A 21,341-nucleotide genomic window follows, 5' to 3' on the forward strand; every position below is an offset into this window, starting at 1 on the left:
ATAATTAAATAGAGGGTTTGCTCAAAGTTGCATTGCTTTCAGTACTGTAGATAGGTTTACTTTCAGAGGAATGTCTCAAATGGTTCATCTTTTATTAATGGGCTAATGAAGTTAACTGGCAAGAGCACTGTTACCTACGCTATTTGCCAGGAAAATGAGCAGTAGGGTGGTTCTTTCATGGCTTACGTTGGCCTGAATACCCAAAGACCGTGACCTTCCCTTCCTTTGTCTATCCTGCATGCAAAAACCAAATTCATATTAAGTCATTACTATGCGTTTATTTTCTTACAAGTCACAGACTCACGAGGAAGGCACCTCTGGAGATCATGCAGTCCAAGCCCCCTGCCAACGCAGGGCCACCTAGAGCAGATTACAGAGGTGGCCCAGAGGTGTTCAGGAGGGTTTTGAGTGTCTTCAGACTAGGAGACTCCACAACCTTCCTAGCCAGCCTCTTCCAGTGCTCTGCCACCCTCAAAATAAAGAAGTTCTTCCTCATCTTGAAACAAAATTTCTTGTGTTTTAGTTTATGGCCAGTGCTCCTCATCCTGTCACTGCGTACCACGGAAAAGAATCTGGCACCTCCCCATTTCCTTTACTGGAGCCAATTTCGTATGTTTGTGATACCAGTTGAAGTGCCCCTTCCCACCAGCTATCATTTAAACCGTGTACTGACAACTATGCATAGTAAAACTGGTGGCTGGAATTGGAAAGTTCACACTACTATTGGTTTAGTTTTAGTTAAGTCTTTTGTAATGGGACCAAGGGTGTAAATACCATACACCGTGTTCGGTGAGTACTGTGTTTCAGTACGTGCTCTACGACTGCACAACGTGTGTGCCCGGGATCGCGACGGGAGCGCCGGTTCCACCGCCAAGGTAAGTGTCCAGCTCCCGCTGCTCCACACGCCAGCCCCAGCAGCGCCTTCGGCGGGACCGCGGGCAAGGGCGCGGGGCAGCAGAGTGAGAGGGAGGGGAGGAGCGGCGGGTCGGTGCTGCCGGCGCGGGCGGAGCGGACATGGCCACCATGGAGAAGCTGATGAAGGCCTTCGAGTCGTTGCGCTCCTTCCAGCAGCAGCAGGGTCCGGCTGCTATCCCTGAGGAGCAGCTCCAGAGACCGTGAGTGACCCGCGCCTGGGGATCGGGAGGGCTCCTAAAACCCTGCAGCGGTGCCCTGTCCTGCTCTGCTCTGTTCTGCTCTGCCCTGGGGAGGCCGCCCCTCCAGGCCGCTGGAGACCTGGCAGCCGGAGAGGCGGCCTGCCGGCCGGGCCGGAGGTTCGCTCGGGCGTGCTTCCCTGTCCTTGACAGGAGGCTGTTCCTGTGGACGAGTCTGGGAGAGCTGCCTGTTCTCTGCTTAAGTTTGGTCTAGGAGTAACTTTGTGGGCAAGCACATACAGAAACGCAGCAGTATGGGTAGTAAACAGGAGGTACAGTAATGCTGTATGGGTTTCACAGGCTAGTTCTGGGAAGGGAGGCTTTCATTTCAGCTAATACTCTGCCGAAAAAAAAGGTATCTCTGCTTCCCTCTTCCAAGCCTAACTTACAGCACTAAGCCTTACAAAGGTAAAGTCTGAGCTTTGATGCATCTGGGGGGAATTGATGTGTATGTCTGTTTATGACAAACTTCATTTAAAGTCTAATAAGTTGTGTAGAGATTTAAAGAGGAATTAGTTTGTTGGTTTCTTAAGCAATAGGGACAAACAGATCACATTCACGAGGGATTCGGGTTTCCCCTTAGTGGGAATTGCTGGAGGACAAGGAACTGTTCAGGACCACAGTGCTGCCCTGGCGTTTACGTCCCCTAAAAATAACTTCTGTCGAGCAGGTGAACAGACAAAGATTTTTACAGGATAAATACATGAGTCATACTGTTGCTTTTCCTCTGGCTATTGGGGAGACAGGCGAAGCAGAAGGGCTGAGGACCAGGTAACTTCTAAATTGGCAGTTTCATAGTGTTTTGACAGAGGATGCTGAGCAGTGGAGCTGGGCTCATGGCCACCTGCTCCCACAGTAGATTGTGATACAGATGCCAAGTAAATTGTGATGGTTGATACTGTTTGGAGAGTGTTGTCTCAAACAATCTCAGTGCATGTTTTTGGGGCATAATAGATGGAAAAGAATCATCTTTGAGCTAATTGTTTTTAGATGCCTTGTTGGTCTGCAGGGACTAATTGCTCTGTTACGTGCAGTTTTTTTGTGCTAGTACTTCAGGTGATATGACAGGGCTTTGAGCAGTCTGGCCTAGTGTGAGGTGTCCTTGCCTGTGGCAGGACGTTGGAACTAAATGATCTTAAAGTCATTTCCAAGGCAAACTGTTCCATGATTCTGTCTATTTTCAATATTTGCTATATGTAATCGAAAAGAGAAAACCAAAACAGCCTGTCTAGAAAGTTGCTGCTGAGATAGATCGTGGTCTTTCAAGAGAAAGTCGTGACAGTTACTTGTCATGTTTGATGAGGGATGTCAGGCTTGGTTTGGGGGTCTGAATTTGTGCTTGCTCTACTCAAAATATTAAAAATTTAGGGTTGTAGTTGTCCTTGTTGACTTTGCTTCATATTTAAAAATAGGCTGTGTATTTTCAGAAAGCTGGTGGTGCATGCCCCCAGGAGCTGTACAAATTCAGTAACAGCACTAAGCCTCATAAAAGCCTATGAGAGGGTATTGTGGCAGTCTTTGCTAAACTTTCCCCAACTTTTAATGAAATACCAGGTGGCATCATGAGCATAATTCACAATACTGTCTGCTTCTGATTGAAATGGACTGGAAAGGAAAATTGTTGCTGTGTTTTCTGTGTGTTTGGGAGAGGTGTTCATCTTCTTTATGTTTCTGTACAAATAGCACTTAAATATCTTGTAGTTCTGAGTGGTCACTTGCTGTCATTCTACTTATTGTTACAAGCTTACCTGTCCATAATGAAAGAATAAATTAGTTGGTAAATAGCATAAAATGCTACTGGTTTGATCATTGTTTCATTGCATAGCAGTTTGACATTGTCCACTGGATCCAAGTAGTCCTATCACCTAAACTGGACAAGTGAGAAGCTGTTCCTCAAATTCTAGAGTAATCTCATCGTTACAGGTGGTGGATGACATTTTTGTTGGACTTTTTTTCTATTGTAAAAGTTAAACTAGCATTAACTACCCACTGCTACTTCTTTTCCTCCCCAAATGAGCTACCTTAAATTACAACAAAATATCACCTCTACATGAATAATAATAATAATAATAATAAATACCTGTTGGAGTAGGCAAAAATGGCCTTTTAAGTATTTTTCATAGAAAGTGAGTGTTCTATCTCTGGTTAGTGGATAAGTCCTACTAAGGACTGTTTGTCTCCTGCTATGAAATCTTTTATGATCACAGAGATCGGGGTAGAGAAAGCACTTCATTGTAACACAACTTCTGAACTCCTGCTAAAGCTGATATCCTGTCTTTACTATTTTAAATCAAAATATTAATTGAATTCAAGCTTTTACCAAGAAGGTAAGAGCTTTTTCTGTTCTGAGAGATTTTAATCAGCAATAATCACAGTCAGACCTCAGTTTCTGGCCCTCTTATCTCTTGCTGTTTTTTTTTTTTCTTCGATGAAAACTTAGGTTGAGCTATCTGTCATCATATTTCTTCTATACCCTTCTACCAAGGCACCTTATTTTCTTCCATCTCTGTTTTTAGTCTTTTCAGACTCTTAAGGTTTGCTTGGAGTTGGGCATTTTGGATTACAAAGCTCCCATTAACTTAAAATTGGATTAGTCTGATGTAAAAATTCAGAGTTTACTCAGTGAAACTAAAAAGCAGATGGACCATCACACATCATCCTATATGTTATGTTTTATTCATTTTGCCTCTTAGCAGTGGGCTGAGAGAATGACTTGCTGAAGTTTCTTCTGGATAAATTATTTAGCTTTGACTGGATTAATCCAAAAGTGGATTTGTCACCTTTTCTCCTGTCAACTTGTTCTAATAGTCTATTACTGTAATAATTTTTAATTGGGCCCTATTTTGACTTCTTGCATTTGATTCTAACCATTACATTTACAGTAAAAGGTGCTGCAAGAGCCAGAGTGCTTTACAGCAAGATGCGTTTTTCTATACTCATGGGTTTTTCTGATTTTTTTTTTTATTTTTTTTTATGTTGTCGTGAAGCTATGGTTGTAGATTGGTTCCATCAGTGCTATATGTAGAGGTATGATGAATTTTTTGCTTAACTGAAGACCACATGAACTGCATGGATATTACATATTGCCCTGCCTGTCAGTGGTGGTCCATAGGTAGTTTTGGAGTTCATTTCTAGGGTGTGTGGTAGACCTGTTAACTTGACTGTCCAGCACTGCCTGCGTCACTACACATTGCCTGAAGTTATTGTCATCTTTGGGCTGAGTTTATTTGTTGATCCACTCATGTTTCTTTTTATTGTTACTATTATTATATGAATATATATATTATAATATATAATAGTAATTGTAATATTACTAATATTTTCAGTTTTCCATTACTTTTCTCTAGGTTAATGTCAAGCCATTTGGCTTGGCCCTTTTCCTTTCCTTTTCTGCTTTTTGGCTTTGGAGCTTCTGTATTCTTTTTATATATCCTTAATTCCAAGGCCTAATAAAAATTAGCATCAGTGGGTTGCATCCCTTTGTAACCACCTCATCAGGAATTAGGAGTGTGAAACTGGTTTTCTTGTTTATTAATACCCTTGGCTAGAGATTGTAGAAGTATGCAGAAGATTAAACTCATCTGCGTGTGAGATGAAGCTTTCCTGTAGCTAACTGCTGCTTCCAGTATCTCCTGCCTTCTGTTATTCATCAAACTGAAATGACCTTACACTTGGGGCTTAGCTACTTCAGCTCTCTTCTAAGAAATGTGTGATGCTGTTGTTGTCCCATGGGTATGCTCATCAGCAGTTTGCCCGAAGGCTTCATAACACTTCTGAGTAGAGCTTTTCTTTTTTAAATAAGAATCATGTGTTCTATCTCTAGATACTTTTCTGTGATCGTTCTGCCTCTGTAGGCACAGAAAATGTGTGTGCACACAATGTACACTAACTGTTTGCCTTCCACATTTTCTTTCATTTCTTGAAAAGCTGTTCTTTTGGGAAGTTGAATAACAAAATGGCAGATGAAAGTTTGGTTTTGTGTTTGTTATTCTTTCCCTTTGGATATTAACTCATAGTCCTCACTTCTGGTTTCTGTTATTTCAGTGTAAATGGTAACTTGTTACCTACATGCAATCCTTGCATTTTTTTCACATTAAATTTTCTCTAGTCAGCCCTTTTTTAAGTCACTTATTTCAGTGAGGTGATAGATTCAGCATTAAATGAGCTCTCTGTTTACAGAAATCTGCCAGAGAGATTGATCTGTACTAGTCTGAGTGCTATTGAACACTGCTGTCGTCTTGCTTGGGGCTCTGCTATGGGTAGATAATAAAGAATGTTAGTTTGAAAGCAGTTGCATTCAGTAGTATTTTTAATGTGTTTTATGTCTGAAGTCATGACCTTATGGGCAAGTTCCAATGTGTCTGTTCTGTTATTGGGGTGAATGTGTACTGAAAATTACGCTCAAAAGAGATGTAGGCAATGCTAGATAAAATTATCATACAAGTTAAAATTACTCAGTTTTTTAGGTGCCTTTTCACATCAACAGTGCTCAAGTTGCACTTAGGAGGTTGGACATTTTAGGAAATATTTGCTGTTTTGTTAGAGGTGATCTGAAAGTGCTTTTTCAAGATGGAGAGGACATTTGTATTTGATCTAATTCAGATTGGCTACTTGTATTGTGTCAGTTGCTTATGAACACAAGCCAAAGAAGAAATCCTCTTTGGGGAGCACTGATGCTTGCTTAAAGTACTGCCAGATTATGATGGAAGAAATGGTTTTGTTCAGAGCTATTCCTTTAACTTCTAAAAAGGGAAAGAATTTCTGGAGTGAGATAAGTTCAGGAGGAAACACTTTTCAGTTCCCCGCTTCCAACCTGATGGAAGAAAAGGGGAAGGGGTACTTGCAAAGAATGACTTTTTTTTCAAAGATACTGTTATTTGAGCTAAAGCTCTTAAATATTCAAATATTAAAGCTTAAGTCTTCAAAGCATTGAGTAGCTTTACTTAATGTGCTTATTGGCTACTTGCTTTTGGTCCTTAATGTTTTTCATGTAACTCAAGGCTGTTCATGTAAGTTTTCCAACTTCTAGTTCAGAAACACTGGTTTTCCTTTTGAAGGTTTTACCATTGTTCACTAAGACGGAAAATTAAATGCTAAAAATACAGATGATCAGTTTTCACTTGAAAAACAAAAGGGAAGATTGTCAGTGAAGGAGCAGCTACCTCCTTGTTGTGAAACAGACCCAGGAGAGGTGCCTTTGGGTGTGTAGGACCTGTATTGCTACTGGTTAATTATTTAAAAGCAACATCTGCTTTCCTAGAGGTGATTCAGTGTCAGTAAAGTTGAGAGTAGGAGATGCTGCATACACTGAAGTATAATTGCAATATCATACTTGTGAATCTCTTTTTTTTTTTTCCAGTTCCTTTGTTGGGGTTGGAGCAGAAAAGAAGCTTCTGTTTTAGACATGGCTGTAAAGGGTTGTAGGAGCTTGTCATTACATTGAAGTGAATGTTAAATTTTGCTAAGTAGGAGCTTTTTATATTGTGCTCTGCATCACTTGTAGATACACATTCTTCTGTGAATTTTATTCTCTTCATTTTATGCTCATTTGCTATGAGTTGACTGAGCTTGACCTTTGCTGGACTATACCAAGTGTTACTATAGGAATATTATTCTTGTTGGACATACACTGTGCCAAGAGCTTTGCTACATTTATAATTACAAAACTACTTGGAGGAATGTGGCATATGATAGAATTGCAGTTCAGATACAGAATGGTTGACTAAGTAGAACTCTAAGTTTCAAGAACTCGCCAGACCAAAAAAAAAAATCTCAGGTGTTATGTGTGAGGAAGGTCATCTTAAAGTTGGTATTTTTAATCTCAAGAGTTGTTCTCATGGCTTATTTTCCCCAACCTTTTTCTTTCTATTTATTTTAGCTTTGTTCTAAGTGCTTCTCTTTTTCCTTCCTTTTCTGTGGACTCCATTCTTCAGTTTTGTTTCCCCAGATATTTCTTCACTCAAAGTTATGGAATTGATACAGTACACCCTGTTCATTCTTTTCCCACTTTGTATCCTTCCCTTTGCTTGTGTGCCTGCATGCTCTCAGCAGCAGTTAGTATATGAAGTGCTGGGACTACGCTTAGTTGGTATAGGGCTGTTTATATAATGACCAGAAGAGTGCATGTTATTCTTGTATAACCATTAGACACTACTCTAGCAGATGTTTAACTGGTCTCTGCTCACTGTTCAAGCCTGATCTCAGACTCATTATCATTGTGTTCTTTTAGAAAGAAAGAACTTTCAACTACCAAGAAAGATCGAGTAAATCATTGCCTAACAATATGTGAAAACATAGTTGCTCAGTCTTTAAGGTAAGATTATGTCTTAATTGCATCAATACAAATAGCTGCTTTGGAGTGTTAGTTATTTGGGGGCTTCCTGGTAATTGCTGATTTAAAATGTTCAACTTCTATTTCAAACTGGAATAGCACAATTTCTTTTTACCAACCCAAAGTAATTTTGTTTAAGCATTGGTATTCTTCTACCTCAGCCAAACTAAGGCACAGAGGTCAGATACCTTGCCAGATTATGTAGGAAAGAGCAGATAAATGATATCCCAATTTCTAATGAAGTGCTTCAATCCAATGAAAGTCTTCTCTGTGTAATTACGTATAATGTATGTATAGTTGGATTATGATCCCCCCTCAAAAATAGCATTTGTATTCTATTTTTCATAATGCACACTGTAATTTTTCTAATGTTTTGTTTATTTAGAAATTCTCCAGAATTTCAGAAGCTGCTGGGGATTGCTATGGAACTCTTTCTGCTCTGCAGTGAGGATGCGGAATCTGATGTCCGGATGGTTGCTGATGAATGCCTTAATAAAGTTATTAAAGTGAGAACTTCTATATACTGTACTGCCAGGTTTTACCTCTTCTTGATGCAGTGTCCTGTATTAATTCAGCCTGATGTTCTTATAGTTGCTACTCTGACTGTCTTATAATGTAAGTGTCTTATAATGTAAGAAGTTAAGCAAGCTTTTCTATTAAATTCTATGTGCGCTCTTAGGAGAGCTTTTTATATCCAGATTAAGCTATTTTAACTTGTTTCCTGCCATTCATCACTCTTTGCTTCAGTTGTTCATTAACTTTATTCTCTTCTAGTTAACCAGAACAAGAGCATGGGCTTGTCTAAAATCATCTTGGTTTATAGGAGTATTCTGGTAATGTTCTGTAAACATAAAGATACTTCACAGGAAAGGTACAAGTATTATTAAAAAGCTGGCTAAAGGATGTAGTGGCTTTTCATTCCAAACTAGTAGTATGCTGTAATTCAGGTAGTGTGATTTGCTTAGCCTTGGAGGGTGGAGCTTTTAGGCAGCAATCAGGATAAATACAGTGTTCTGGATAGTGTTCATTACCCTACTGTGATCCAGAATGAAGGGCTTGTTGGAGAACAGTAGGTGGGCATTCATATGAGGTCAGGCAAGGTCTAAATTGTGATTCAGAGTCTCTTAAAATGAACCTTCTGAGTCACTGTTGTGAGCTGCTACTGCCAGGATGGGTTTACCTTCACCTATCATTTTTTTTTTTAGCCCTTCTTTTCCTGTTTTCTGCAATACTTGACCTGCATGATGAATCTAGTTGATGCAAAGTTCAAGTGCTTTAGAAAAATGCAAATAATATTCCTTAGCATGAAGGGGTGTGCAGAAGCGAGCAAACAAAATGTCGGGATTTTTTTCTTTTTGCTGTAGGGATTTCTCTCAGTTAAGTTTTATTTGCAGCTTTCTGAATGAATTAAGTTTGGGGAGTTGAGCTTGTAGCTGAAAGTTGTATGGAGAAAGCTTACTGGTAATGAATTATATTCCACAAAGATGGGGAATAAGGAAGTGCAAGTGTTTCCTGTTCTGTGTTTTTTTTTTTTTTTTGCCATGTAGCATTTTGATCTATTCAGTCTGATTTAAATGTTTTCCCATTTGCAGAAGTTTAGCACTCTATGAATTGCATACACCATTATGTAACTTAATTTACTTTAAAAGATGCTCTGAAACTGTTCTAAAGAATGTAAGCTTCCTTCTTTCTTTTCACCAAACTCTTCTGTAGGCCTGATATAAAACTCTTTAACTCGCTGATCTATTTCATATTGTTGTTTTCTGGCATGCTTCAAGATCACTTGAACAACCTTAATTTTTTTCTTTCAAATCTTTGAATGGTACTCTTTTGTTTTTAAGATTAAAGTGATTTTTAAATGATGGAATCTTCCGTAAGTTGTTAAGCTTGCCAGTTGGTCCCAGCTGTGAAGTTGGTAGTAGTTACGATGTTCCAACCACATATATGTATCTGACTGTTAACAAAGCTGGTCATAGTCTGTATTCTGTTTCTATGTTTTATGCTGTGTGGAAGCAACCTCGTCTTTAGGCAGATGCTCTGTCGTGTATAAATCCAGAGACAAAAAGATACACAGTTTTATTTTTGGTCATGCAAGTAACAGCAGTGCTGCTTATGATGAGTGGAACAGAAGCATCAGGCTCCTAAACTTGCATGTTAGTCAATGCTCAGCTTTTTTAGTACCTCAGGCATTTTGGAGACCAATTCTGTTGCCAAAAGTTGCTTTATGTTTTCTCTTTAAATGTAAGAATATACATGTAAGCATTACTTGTGTAACTGTGTGTCTGTCTGGAGTTTATGCTCATTAAAATAATAAATAATAAAAATGCAAACACTTGTATAGGCAAGGCTGTAAACTAAAATAGAAAGTACGTTTAGATAAAGACTCTGTAGGTCATCTTTAAATGTAATTTACCCATCAGAACCTGACAGACAGCGTAAATGGCTCAAAGTTTAAATAGCTTTGGTGATAACTTTATTTAAAAGAAAAAATACCAAACTGGGAATTAACCAGGTTTCTGCAGTTAAGATGTTGCCCAAACTGTCTTGTTTCTGAAGCTGAGATAGTGTTGTAGTATTCTGTGTGATAATGATATTGGTGGGACTGTTCACACAGATTGGTGTACAGTTGGTCTCAGTAATTGGGTTTTATTATTTGTAGTAATTTAGAGTTGTCATTCCAGTTGGAAAACACTACAAGTGTAGTCTTTTTAGATTCTAGCCTGCTAAAAATATAGGTATAAACTAGTAAAAAGAGTTGCTCCAGTTGAGTGTGTTACAAGGACAGCTTACCCTTGAAGTCAAGTAGTAGCTCAAGCCTTTTTGTGTCACTTGGTATACTTGTGTACAAGTGCGGTGAACACATAAAGTCACTAAGTTTTGTGAAGTGAGATTTACCTACTGTCATCTCAGCACTTGCACTTAATAGTAGGGGTGCTTGTGGCAACATAAAACTATAAAACAGGTAAGAGTTTTCTGGGGATGGTAATACCAATTTGTTATAATGACTGATATAACTGAGGGGAATACAGTTTTAGGCTTGGAGAACTATGGTCTGGAGGAGCCACAGGCACTTTACTGACCATGCTGAAACAGTTGTGGCCTCTACATCAGTATGCACCATGTAAGATTCTGCAGTCAGTATGCGTAAGCCTGTGTAGATGTGATCTTAATGGTTGGTGGTCAAGAAGGCAGATGAAAAATTAAAAAAAATATTGGGCAAGGAATAAAGAATGAAATACTGAACACGATAGCACTGTATTAATCCCCAGTGTAGGTACTTGCACATTGTATGAAGCTCTCTTTTTTTCTTAGGAAGTGTTGATGGAAATGTTCATAAATAGTATGTGTTAGGAAGACTATAGAAGAGAGAGAGTAATCATAGCATACAAAATACTCCAGAGGGAGGGATTACATGTAGCAGAACTATTTTCATATTTTTTCTCTTCTCTGCTGCTTTAAAGATGGAGGGAGAATTATTGAGTTGAAGTGAACAGAAAATTACTACTTCTCAGCACTTACTTTCATTTCTCAAACCCTACCTCTTAGCCAGACTGCAGGTTCAAACTACAGTGTATGCTCTCTCGCAGTATGCTTGATTAAATCCTGGGATGCAATACTTCCGGTGTCCAGCGCACCCTGTGGTAGGTAATACATGGAGGCAAAAAACAGGCTGATTCAAGAAAGAAGGGTTTTTCAAGGGCTGTTAAAGGTAACAGTACAAATGCAGCCTCAGTTTGAGAAGTAGTAGGAGGCTACTTGATGGTGGGGATGTATAGCAGGGAATACCTCTTGCTGTTTGTGAATACTATTTTTGTGTTTTAATATTCTATTCATGAGTATCTATTCCTGGAGACTGCCAGAAAGCGCATTAGGTTGGCTCTGCTTGTAGTCTGATCCCATATGGCCTTTTTTAGGTAGAATGGGTAAAGCAGTTAATATTAACTGCAAGTAACTGTTAAGAGTTTGTGGAATTTGTCTGTGTTTCTATTTTATGTTTGTGTGAAAGATAAAGGCATCTTTCTTAAATATTTAGCACTTTTCTGCTTATACATCAAAAAAATACAGGGGCAGTTAGATGGTTCTGTGCTTTTTTTTTTTTTCCTGGAAGTTATTTTATTGCAAGTGTAACATTGTTCCTGTAAAGTGCCTTCTCTCTGATAACAGTATGTTCTCAATGCATTTTATTGCAGGCTTTGATGGATTCCAATCTTCCTAGGTTACAATTAGAACTGTATAAAGAGATTAAAAAGGTGAGTTTCTTTCCTGTCCGTCTGAAGTACGGTATTTAGTAGCTGGTTTAGTATATTGGAATGTGATTAAATCATGTATGTCTTTTAAGATCAAGGTCAGAGCTTCACTTTGGAAGGATTTGTGACTGTTTACAGTATTAATTTACCCAGTTCCTTGCTATTGGTTTCATTGTTTAGATTTAACCACTCCTGAAAGCTTATCTGGCAGAAAATGTGTGAGCATTTGGTGTGAGCAGCAGTCTGAGTTAACCTTCATGATTCTGCACTCAAAAGAATAAGGCATATTTATGATGTTTGCTCCACTGACTGAGCTGGAAAGAATAACTTCAAGCTAAAAGGTGGTGAAAAGTAGGTAGAGGACAGTGACATTCTTAATTTGACATAACTTCTTGGAGGAATCGTTTGATCAAGACCTGAAGTGACCTGATACAAGTTTTAACTACTTTGTGAATGTGTGATGTGTGCTTACAGCTCTTGTAAGAAGCATAGGTAAAAACACTGGAGCATGGGTTTTTGCATCGAAAGTCACAATTTAGTTTTGTCCATAGGAAGAATTCTAGTAACAGCCTTTTTGACGTATATGACTACAAAAGACAAGTGCTGTGTTCAGGACAGTATCACTGAAATCATGTCTCTTGCATCCTTTATAGCAAGGCTTGTATAAAGAGAAAATATGTATGTTGTCAGACAGTAATGCTGTTGCTTTTTGTATGTATTTCTTTGGGAATGAGAGAACTCTAGAAAATCAAATAAAAAACAAAATCAATGGGATAGCTTTTCTTCTGTTAGATGTGGACTACTTGTAGGCCCTGTATGATTATCTTTATTGTGTTACCTCAGTGTTATACAAGATTTCTGAGGCTATAGGAGCACACATCTAGCTAATCAGGGACTCTACGCTGAAAGGGACAGAAGCACTCGTCTGCTGGCCAGACCCTGTCTCAAGGGAGGTGTGTTGCCTACTAGGGGCACAAATCAGGGATGTGGCAGAGAGGCTGCCTGCTCTAGTTAAGTCCCACATACTATTACCCACTCCTGGTGATACAGGTGGGTGCAGGGGATATAGATAGTGGTAGCCTGGGGAACATAAAGAAGGACTACAAAGCCCTGGGGGAGGTGGTTAGGGGCTCTGGAGCTCAGGTGGTCTTTTCATCAATTCTCCAGGATACAGGGGAGGACCTAAAAAAAGCTAGGAGGATTAGCCAGGTTAATAACTGGTTAAAAGGGTGGTGTCATAGTCAGGGGGTTGGGTGTCTTGAACACGGCACTCAAGCTTGTAGGCCAGGTCTAGTGCGGGCTGGTGGAGCTGGTCTGATAAAGAAGGGAAAGAGCAGTTTTGGCTTCTTCTTGCCAGACTGGTCAAGGAAGCTTTAAACTAGATGTGATGGGGGAGGGGGGCATCATTCCATCCCAACACACCCAGTCAGTTGCCAGAACCTATAATAAATGTTTGGAGCACTGTAGAGATATCCCAGCCGTTCCAGCCAATGAGCCGGCTTCAGTTGGAGCTTGGCTCAGATGCCTCTATACAAATGCCGGTGGCATGGGGAACAAACAAGAGGAATTAGAGTTGTGTGCATGTCTACGGGGGTATGATATAATAGGTATCACAGAAACATGGTGAGATGGCTCCTATGACTGGAGTGTTGGAATGGAAGGTTACAGGCACTTTAGGAAAGACAGGCCTGGCAGGCTGTGATGGGGAGTTGCCCTTTATGTTAGGGATAGGCTGGAGAGTATGGAACTCCGTCTGGGGACAGGTGAGCAGTCCACAGAGAGTTTGTGGGTCAGGGTTAAAGGGAATATAGCTATGGGAGACATTACTGTGGGGATCTGTTACAGACCGCCTGATCAAGGAGAACCTGCGGATGGAGAGCGTGCAGCAAGCTCACTGCCCTGGACTTCAAAAGAGCAGACTTTGGCCTCTTCAGGAACCTGCTTAGGAAGGTTCCATGGGATACAGCCCTAGAGGGCAGAGGGGCCCAAGACTTGGTTGATATTCAAGGATCACCTGGTGCAAGCTCAGGAGTGTTGCATCCCAACCAGAAGGAAGTGCAGCAGGAGGGCCAGGAGACCTCCTTGGATGGATAAGGAGCTCCTGAGGAAAATTCAGATGAAAAGAGAGGCTTATAATAAGTGGAAGCAAGGACAGGTGGCATGGGAAGAATACAGGGATGTTGTCTGGGAAGCTAGGGACCAGGTTAGGAAAGGTAAGGCCCAGTTAGAATTAAACTTAGCTAGCGGTATTAAAGATAACAGGAAGGGATTCTACAGGTACATAGCAAATAAAAAACAGACTAGGGAGAATGTAGGCCCCCTCAGGAAGCTCTCGGGAGAACTGGCTACACAGGATTTGGAGAAGGCTGAGGTTCTGAATGACTTCTTTGCCTCGGTCTTCACTGGCAAAGGCTCTGACCAAACCACCCAAGTCTTGGAAGGCAGATGCAGGGACTGTGAGAATGAAGACCTTGCGCCCGCTGTAGGAGAGGAGCTGGTTCGAGACCATCTTAAAAATCTGAACGTGCACAAGTCCATGGGTCCTGATGAGATCCATCCGTGGGTCCTGAAGCAGCTGGAGAATGGAGTTGTGAAGCCGCTGGCCATCATATTTGAGAAATCATGGCAGTCAGGTGAAGTTCCCAATGACTGGAAAAAGGGAAATATAACCCCCATTTTCAAGAAGGGGAAAATGGATGACCCGGGGAATTACAGAGCAGTCAGTCTCACCTCTGTGCCTGGCAAAATCCTGGAGCAGATTCTCCTGGAAGACATGCTAAGGCACATGAAAATCAACAAGGTGTTTGGTGACAGCCAGCATGGCTTCACTAAGGGGAAATCCTGCCTGACCAATTTGGTGGCCTTCTATGATGGGACTACGGAACTGATGGACAGGGGTAGAGCAGTTGATGTCATCTACCTGGACTTGTGTAAAGCGTTCGACACTGTCCCACACGACATCCTACTCTCTAAATTGGAGAGACATCAATTTGATGGATGGACCACTCGATGGGTAAAGAACTGGCTGGATGGCTGCACACAAAGAGTTGTGGTCAATGGCTCAATGTCCGGCTGGAGACCAGTAATGAGTGGTGTCCCTCAGGGATTGGTGTTGGGACCGGTCTTGTTCAACATCTTTGTCGCTGACATGGACAGTGGGATTGAGTGCGCCCTCAGCAAGTTTGCCGATGACACCAAGCTGTGTGGTTCGGTTGATACCCTGGAGGGAAGGAATGCCATCCAGAGGGACCTTGACACGCTTGTGAGGTGGGCTGATGCCAACCTCATGAAGTTTAACCATGCCAAGTGCAAGGTCCTACACCTGGGTCTGAGCAATCCCAGGCACAGCTACAGGTTGGGCAGAGAAGAGATTCAGAGCAGCCCTGCAGAGAAGGACTTGGGGGTGTTGGTGGATGAGAAAATGAGGATGAGCCAGCTTCAGTGTGCGCTTGCAGCCCAGAAAGCCACCCGTATCCTGGGCTGCATCAAAAGGAGCGTGACCAGCAGGTCAAAGGAGGTGATCCTGCCCCTCTACTCTGCTCTCGTGAGACCTCACCTGGAGTATTGTGTGCAGTTCTGGTGTCCTCAACATAAAAAGGACATGGAACTGTTGGAACAAGTGCAGAGGAGGGCCACAAGGATGAGCAGGGGACTGGAGCACCTCCTGTATGAAGATAGGCTGAGAAAGTTGGGGCTGTTCAGGCTGGAGAAGAGAAGGCTGCATGGAGACCTCATAGCAGCTTCCCAGTATCTGAAGGGGGCCTATAGGGATGCTGGAGAGGGACTCTTCACTAGGGACTGTGGTGATAGGACAAGGGGTAACGGTTTAAAACTTAAACAGGAGAAGTTTAGGTTGGATATAAGAAGGAAATTCTTTCCTGTTAGGGTGGTGAGGCAGTGGAATGGGTTGCCCAGGGAGGTTGTGAATGCATCATCCCTGGCAGTGTTCAAGGCCAGGTTGGATGAGGCCTTGGGTGATACGATTTAGCATGAGGTGTCCCTGCCCACAGCAGGGCAGGGGGGTTGGAACTAGATGATCTTAAGGTCCTTTCCAACCCTAACGATTCTATGATTCTGTGCTTCTATGGTTCTAATTAAAAAACAACCAAGGTACACAAAACTTGCTCTAAAGTTTCTGCATGCCATTACCAGGTGCAGGAGGAAATATTTGGTTATTCAGGTGGCATGTGCTTCATCTGTTGCTCTCAGGTTCATGGCAGAGGCAAGAGAAATAGGCATAACAGAAGCACCCAGCAGACTGAATCTTGTTTGTGCATCACTTGGATCACTTTAGGAGCCGTGCCAGAATCTGTTGTTTGGCTGTTAATCTGAAAAATGCACAATTTGTAATTCAGATGCAAGATTTTGCTTGTCATGCTAAGAAGGCCGTGAGCCTTTGATATACCAGCTAAATGAAATAAGAAAGAAATGACAGTTTCTAACCTTCTTATCTATCTCTTCAGAGGGACTTGATTTGAGAGGCATTTTGGTTAGGTTCCAACTCCATTAGGTGTGCCATTTCTCATAGACATCTCTTGACTTCCATAGTTTTTTCTGTACTTCCAGCAATACGAAAGAGCTGTGCTATATCCTTAGTCATTAGGTCTGAAGGTTCTGGGTTTAAGTCAGGTACTCAACTGAAGGTGTCAGTACGGATAAGCACATACTAAACTTGAGGATACAAGACATTACGAAAAGATAAGGTCAATATGTGGGATTCTTTTCTTTGGTGTGCTCAGGAGCTGAGCATTGTTTATTTGCATGTCTCCACTGCTGTCAATTTGATGCTGCATTTAGATCTCTGCAAGTGTTCAAGTGATTTTTAGACTCTGATATCATCAGTTTTTCTTTGTTGGTTGATGTTTTTCTCTGTGGTATTTTAAGCTGATTTCAGCAGAGTGGAGATTTCAGACATTTGCTTTTCTTTCTTCATGTCCTTGTTACTCATTTTGGGTCACTTGGAAAATTCCTAATACCAGCTAGAAAAAAGAAGCCAGTCATAGAGCTGACTTGCCTTCCTTTAGGCTAAAGGAAAAGTATGACTTCCAGACACCTTACATTTTTATATTTTTAAGTAAATTGTATAAAACTGTGTGCTATTGTATATTATAGGTATTCTTTAGGAAATGGTTTTGCTTGATGAAATGTAACAATTACATACTCTGTCTAGAATGGTGCTTCCAGAAGTCTACGTGCTGCACTGTGGCGATTTGCTGAGCTTGCCCATCTAGTTCGGCCTCAAAAGTGCAGGTAAACACAGTAACAAGATGTTACTGTTCTGAAGTTTTAAATATATAATATATAATTGGGAGGTTGGAAGAATTCCTGTCACATTTTTCTCTCTGATTTTGCTGTATTTCGTTAGCTGATTTTCTATTGGCAGACTTTTAATTGTGTTGTACATGATTCTGGGGGAAGAGAGGGAAAAAATTGTGAAGACAATGACATGTATTTTTTTCAGTGTATTCTTTAGTTCTGCCTTACTCTCCACAAATTGTATTCAGAAGACTATTGTGTTGGGTTTTTTTCTTCTACATTCTTTGCAGCTAACAGGTACTTTTTCTACCATTTAGTAATACCACAGAATTTGAGTATGAGTTAAAAATGTTAAAATGTTTAAATGGGTACAGTGGTTCTGATCTCAAACTAGTTTTTCTCCTCTGCCTTGCTTAGGCCGTACCTAGTGAACCTTTTGCCCTGTCTAACACGAATAAGTAAGAGACCCGAGGAGTCGGTACAAGAGACGCTGGCTGCAGCAATACCAAAAATCATGGCAGCATTTGGCAATTTTGCAAATGACAATGAGATTAAGGTATCTTTCTTTAACCTATTAGTGCTCCCTGTTTTGTCTCAAAGCACAGTAAGCTATCAGCATTATCAGTCAGATGTTACAGAAAGCAGTGTTACTGGTGCAAGTCTGAATTGAGGCCAAAGTTGCCCTTACTTGATGTACATTAAGTAATGCTTTGAGCAAATGAAGAATACATTTGCTGACTTAATTCCTTTCTGTCTTTCTCATGAAAACTCAGTGTATCTTTGTTTTTAGGTCTTACTGAAGGCTTTCATAGCTAATCTTAAATCCAGTTCCCCTACTATCCGTCGAACAGCGGCAGGATCAACAGTGAGCATCTGTCAGCATTCACGAAGAACACAGTATTTTTATGCCTGGTTATTGAATGTACTTCTAGGTAAGATTCAGGAAAAAAGATACTGCTTTAGTTGTAAGTAACATAATTTTTTTTCCATGGAAGGTACTTTTCATATGCAAGAGGTTTTCAGGCGAAGCAAGGATACCAGTTACACTGCCAATGCTTTCTCTATTTTGTGTTAAGTTAGATGAAGATATGACTAAAGCTATTTATATCCATGTGCTGCAATGCTAATTCGGTAGTGTTGAAAAGAAGCAGACAAAGCTAGGGAAGCAAGTAGCCTGCTGGAAAATGAGGAGGTTGAGGGATGCTGGAAGGGCTTGCTCAGGAAGCTGTGAAGACTAACGTTGTTCAGCAGCTTGGAGCTTGGTTGGTAGGGTAGGAGTTCTTGAGTTGGACAGTGTGACTGCTGTTCTCTGGGCAATGAACGCATCCCCTGTAGCCTTTTTTAGAGGTACCACCATGTAGAGTCTTTGTTGAAAACTTAGACCAGAAATTGATTTTTATTACTTTTCAAATTTTTTATGTTTTAAATTTGAACTTTTTTAATTTAAAAACATACAACTTTGTGTCTGTTGCTTCTATATTTCTTCGGCTGGAAAGCTTGCATTGTCTTGGGGTGTTTTGCAGCTCATGCCTGGGTTGGAGTGGAAACTTTTTTTTCCTGTTTTGTTACTGTTGAGGGGTTCTTTACTATGTAGACTATATTGCAAAAAGAGAGCTAAGGAAGGGCAACAGATGAATGAAGCATTATTGTGTTAGCCTTGCTTTTTCTAAGAATGTGAAAAATTCAGGTGCTCCATAGTGAAAATTGTGGAATTTTGTGCACACATTGTTCTTAGCTACCTCAAAGGTGATGTTTTATAATGTCCTGGCAACACTACTGAATTCAGACAGGAGCACTAATAGGAAATCCATTAATGGATTCTGGGGTTTTATTTTTTAATACAAGGTAGTGTTTTCTTATATATTTGTTCTTAATATGTTTAGGGTTTGACTCTGATTAGCAGGTAGGTATATGGAACAAAGGTCCCAGTATTTGAGGGAGGAGGCAAAAGTGTGAATGTCATTCATTAGGGTAGTAGTGTGTATGTGAGGGCCTTAATTAAACTGCTAAGTGAAGAGAGGAAGCAGGTGAAGAGGGGAGCAAGACAGCCTTGATCATTTGGAGGCAGCATCAGGTACTACGAATAAGAATTCTTCTGTGTGTTTTTATTCAGTGAAAGAAGTAGCTGACAGGGAAGGTGAGACAGGGTCCTCAGACCATTCTCCCACATTGCCTAAGTGATTGTCAGGAATATTAAATAATGCATATTTTCAAATCTGTCTGAATTTAGAAAGCATTCTTAAGTTGCTTCTAGGTATTTGGATGGTTTTCGTTTGTTTTTAAAAAGCTATTATGGACCACATGAAATAACATTTGTATTGAAACTAACCACTGTCAATAAGTCATTCAGCTACTTTCTGCCCCCAGGCTTGTTGGTTCCTGTAGAAGATGATCATCCTACTCTTTTAATCCTGGGTGTTCTACTTACACTAAGGTATCTTATACCTTTATTGCAACAACAAGTGAAGGATACCAGTCTGAAAGGCAGTTTTGGCGTAACAAGAAAAGAAACAGAGATTTCGCCTTCACCAGAACAACTCATACAGGTAAAATATGAATAATAATCCTAATCTGAAGACTGCTGATTGGAAGGAAAAGAAATAGATCTTTCATGTATGAAACAGCACTAGTTTGGTGAATTCTGAATTACTTTCTCAAATTCCTGTTCATCTTAGTAAGTGATAGATAGTTGGTCTAGAGACTGGAATTACTGATGAGTAAAGAGCAGAGATTCCAGAGAAAATGCAGCAGTGCTTGTTCGGTGCTCCCAAAGTATCTAAAGAACTTCATTATGGTGTTCTTTGATGTAATTCCTCCTTCTATAAAAATAAACAGAAACAACAGGCTTCTACCAAAAAGGCAGTTAAATGGCTACAATTAATTTACATTTTCTCCTTGGAAGGGTGTGGTCAAGATTAGGTATAGGAAATATAAGTCATTTTTAATGCACTACTAAAATTAAATGTGGTATGTGAGAAGAAACGTAATATGTCTTCATAGAGACTTAACTCCAATACTTCATTGACTTTTAGGTTTATGAACTGACTCTGCATTACACCCAGCATCAGGACCATAATGTTGTGACTGGAGCTTTAGAATTATTACAACAGCTCTTTAGAACACCACCACCTGAACTTCTTCATGCCCTGACTGCTTCAGGGGGCATTGCACAGGTCAGTGTATCCAAAGATGAATGTGCCAGCAGGAGCCGCAGCGGGAGCATAGTGGAACTTCTAGGTAAGCTGTATTTTCTGGTAATTCAAGTAAAAGGAGATAAACATACACCACCAGCTCCGTTTCTCAGTGTTAGCCAAAAGTATGAAGGATAAAATGAAATGTGTAAAGTTCTGCATGACTCTCCCCCCACCCTTCACCGCACAGGTACAGTTAGTTTCTTTCCATCCTTCCTTTAAGTGGGTATACATCCATTGAGTTAAGACAAACTCCAAAGTATTTTGTACTGTTCATGTTGATGGGTTTTTTTGGTTAAACCAAACAAGTTAACTGTGGTGACAGATTTAATTTTTTTCCTCACAAAATTACTGTTCTCACCAAGCAGCTGACAACTGTGATTCATAAAAAGCTGATCTAATCAGAATTTATATTAACTGAGAGCTTCTTGCTGAATACCAAACCAGCATGAAATTAAAGCATGACTTAAGTTTACCTGTAACTGCTAAAATCAGCTGTCAGTGTTCTAGCCTGTGAAATGCATGTTATTAAAATTCTCTCTTAATTGCTAATGACCTGTTTCAAAAGACTCAATCTCTGATTGGATTCCTGTAAGGACTCCTGTATTGACTTAACAGATCATTCTAATATAGCTGCTATTAGAAGGTAATTCATTAGCCAAAGACAATCATAGGAGTGGAATTTAAAGCATATTTTTTAAAAAACAAACTTTGCACAAGTGGCATAGAAAATAAGACATCATTTGATGGTGAATGATCTCAAAAACTTCAAAAGCAGCAAGTTTGCTGTTTCTTCCTGGCTTTGGGGTTTGGTTTTGGTTTTGTTTTTTCCTTCCCATTTGTGGCTATTAGAATTCCTTCATGATTTCAGCAGCTCTGTCTTTGCCCTGATGTGTTACTTTCTGTGATTTGCAGCTGGAGGGGGGTCTTCATGCAGCCCTGTTCTTGCAAGAAAGCCTAAAGGTGATTATTTTCAAAACCAAATCTTTAATTGCATTCCTTTCTGATTTTTTTTTTTTTTTCGGGTTTGTTTTCTTCCTCGTCCCCACTTCATTGTCTTGCTTTGGTCGTCATTCACAGTTGCCTTTATGTTATCAACTGAGCCTAAATCAGTGTAAATTTTCCTCATGTGATTTCTGATATTGCAATTAAGATGTTCTAAAAT

The 21,341-nt window shown here is 40.3% G+C and overlaps 1 protein-coding gene across 2 annotated transcripts in view; it reads left to right on the top strand.

Annotated features, from left to right (window-relative positions):
• The first annotated feature begins 977 nt into the window (after window positions 1-977).
• The window catches only part of HTT (huntingtin), an 81,217-nt gene continuing 60,853 nt past the window's right edge, over window positions 978-21,341 (top strand). The window contains exons 1-10 of one of the 2 annotated variants that reach the window (XM_057426811.1): window positions 978-1,115; window positions 7,381-7,464; window positions 7,868-7,988; window positions 11,673-11,732; window positions 16,900-16,979; window positions 17,403-17,541; window positions 17,776-17,917; window positions 19,353-19,531; window positions 20,018-20,222; window positions 21,092-21,139. In XM_057426811.1, coding sequence (XP_057282794.1) covers window positions 1,015-1,115; window positions 7,381-7,464; window positions 7,868-7,988; window positions 11,673-11,732; window positions 16,900-16,979; window positions 17,403-17,541; window positions 17,776-17,917; window positions 19,353-19,531; window positions 20,018-20,222; window positions 21,092-21,139 — 1,159 coding nt within the window. In that variant the 5' untranslated portion in view covers window positions 978-1,014. The remainder of the gene's footprint in view (window positions 1,116-7,380; window positions 7,465-7,867; window positions 7,989-11,672; window positions 11,733-16,899; window positions 16,980-17,402; window positions 17,542-17,775; window positions 17,918-19,352; window positions 19,532-20,017; window positions 20,223-21,091; window positions 21,140-21,341) is intronic. The other variant, XM_057426812.1, reaches the window with a different exon arrangement.

This window comes from Pezoporus wallicus, unplaced genomic scaffold (genome assembly GCF_028554395.1).
Source record: "Pezoporus wallicus isolate ANWC-B61680 ecotype Strahan unplaced genomic scaffold, APGP_CSIRO_Pwel_v1 scaffold_13239, whole genome shotgun sequence".
Taxonomy (NCBI): domain Eukaryota; kingdom Metazoa; phylum Chordata; class Aves; order Psittaciformes; family Psittacidae; genus Pezoporus; species Pezoporus wallicus.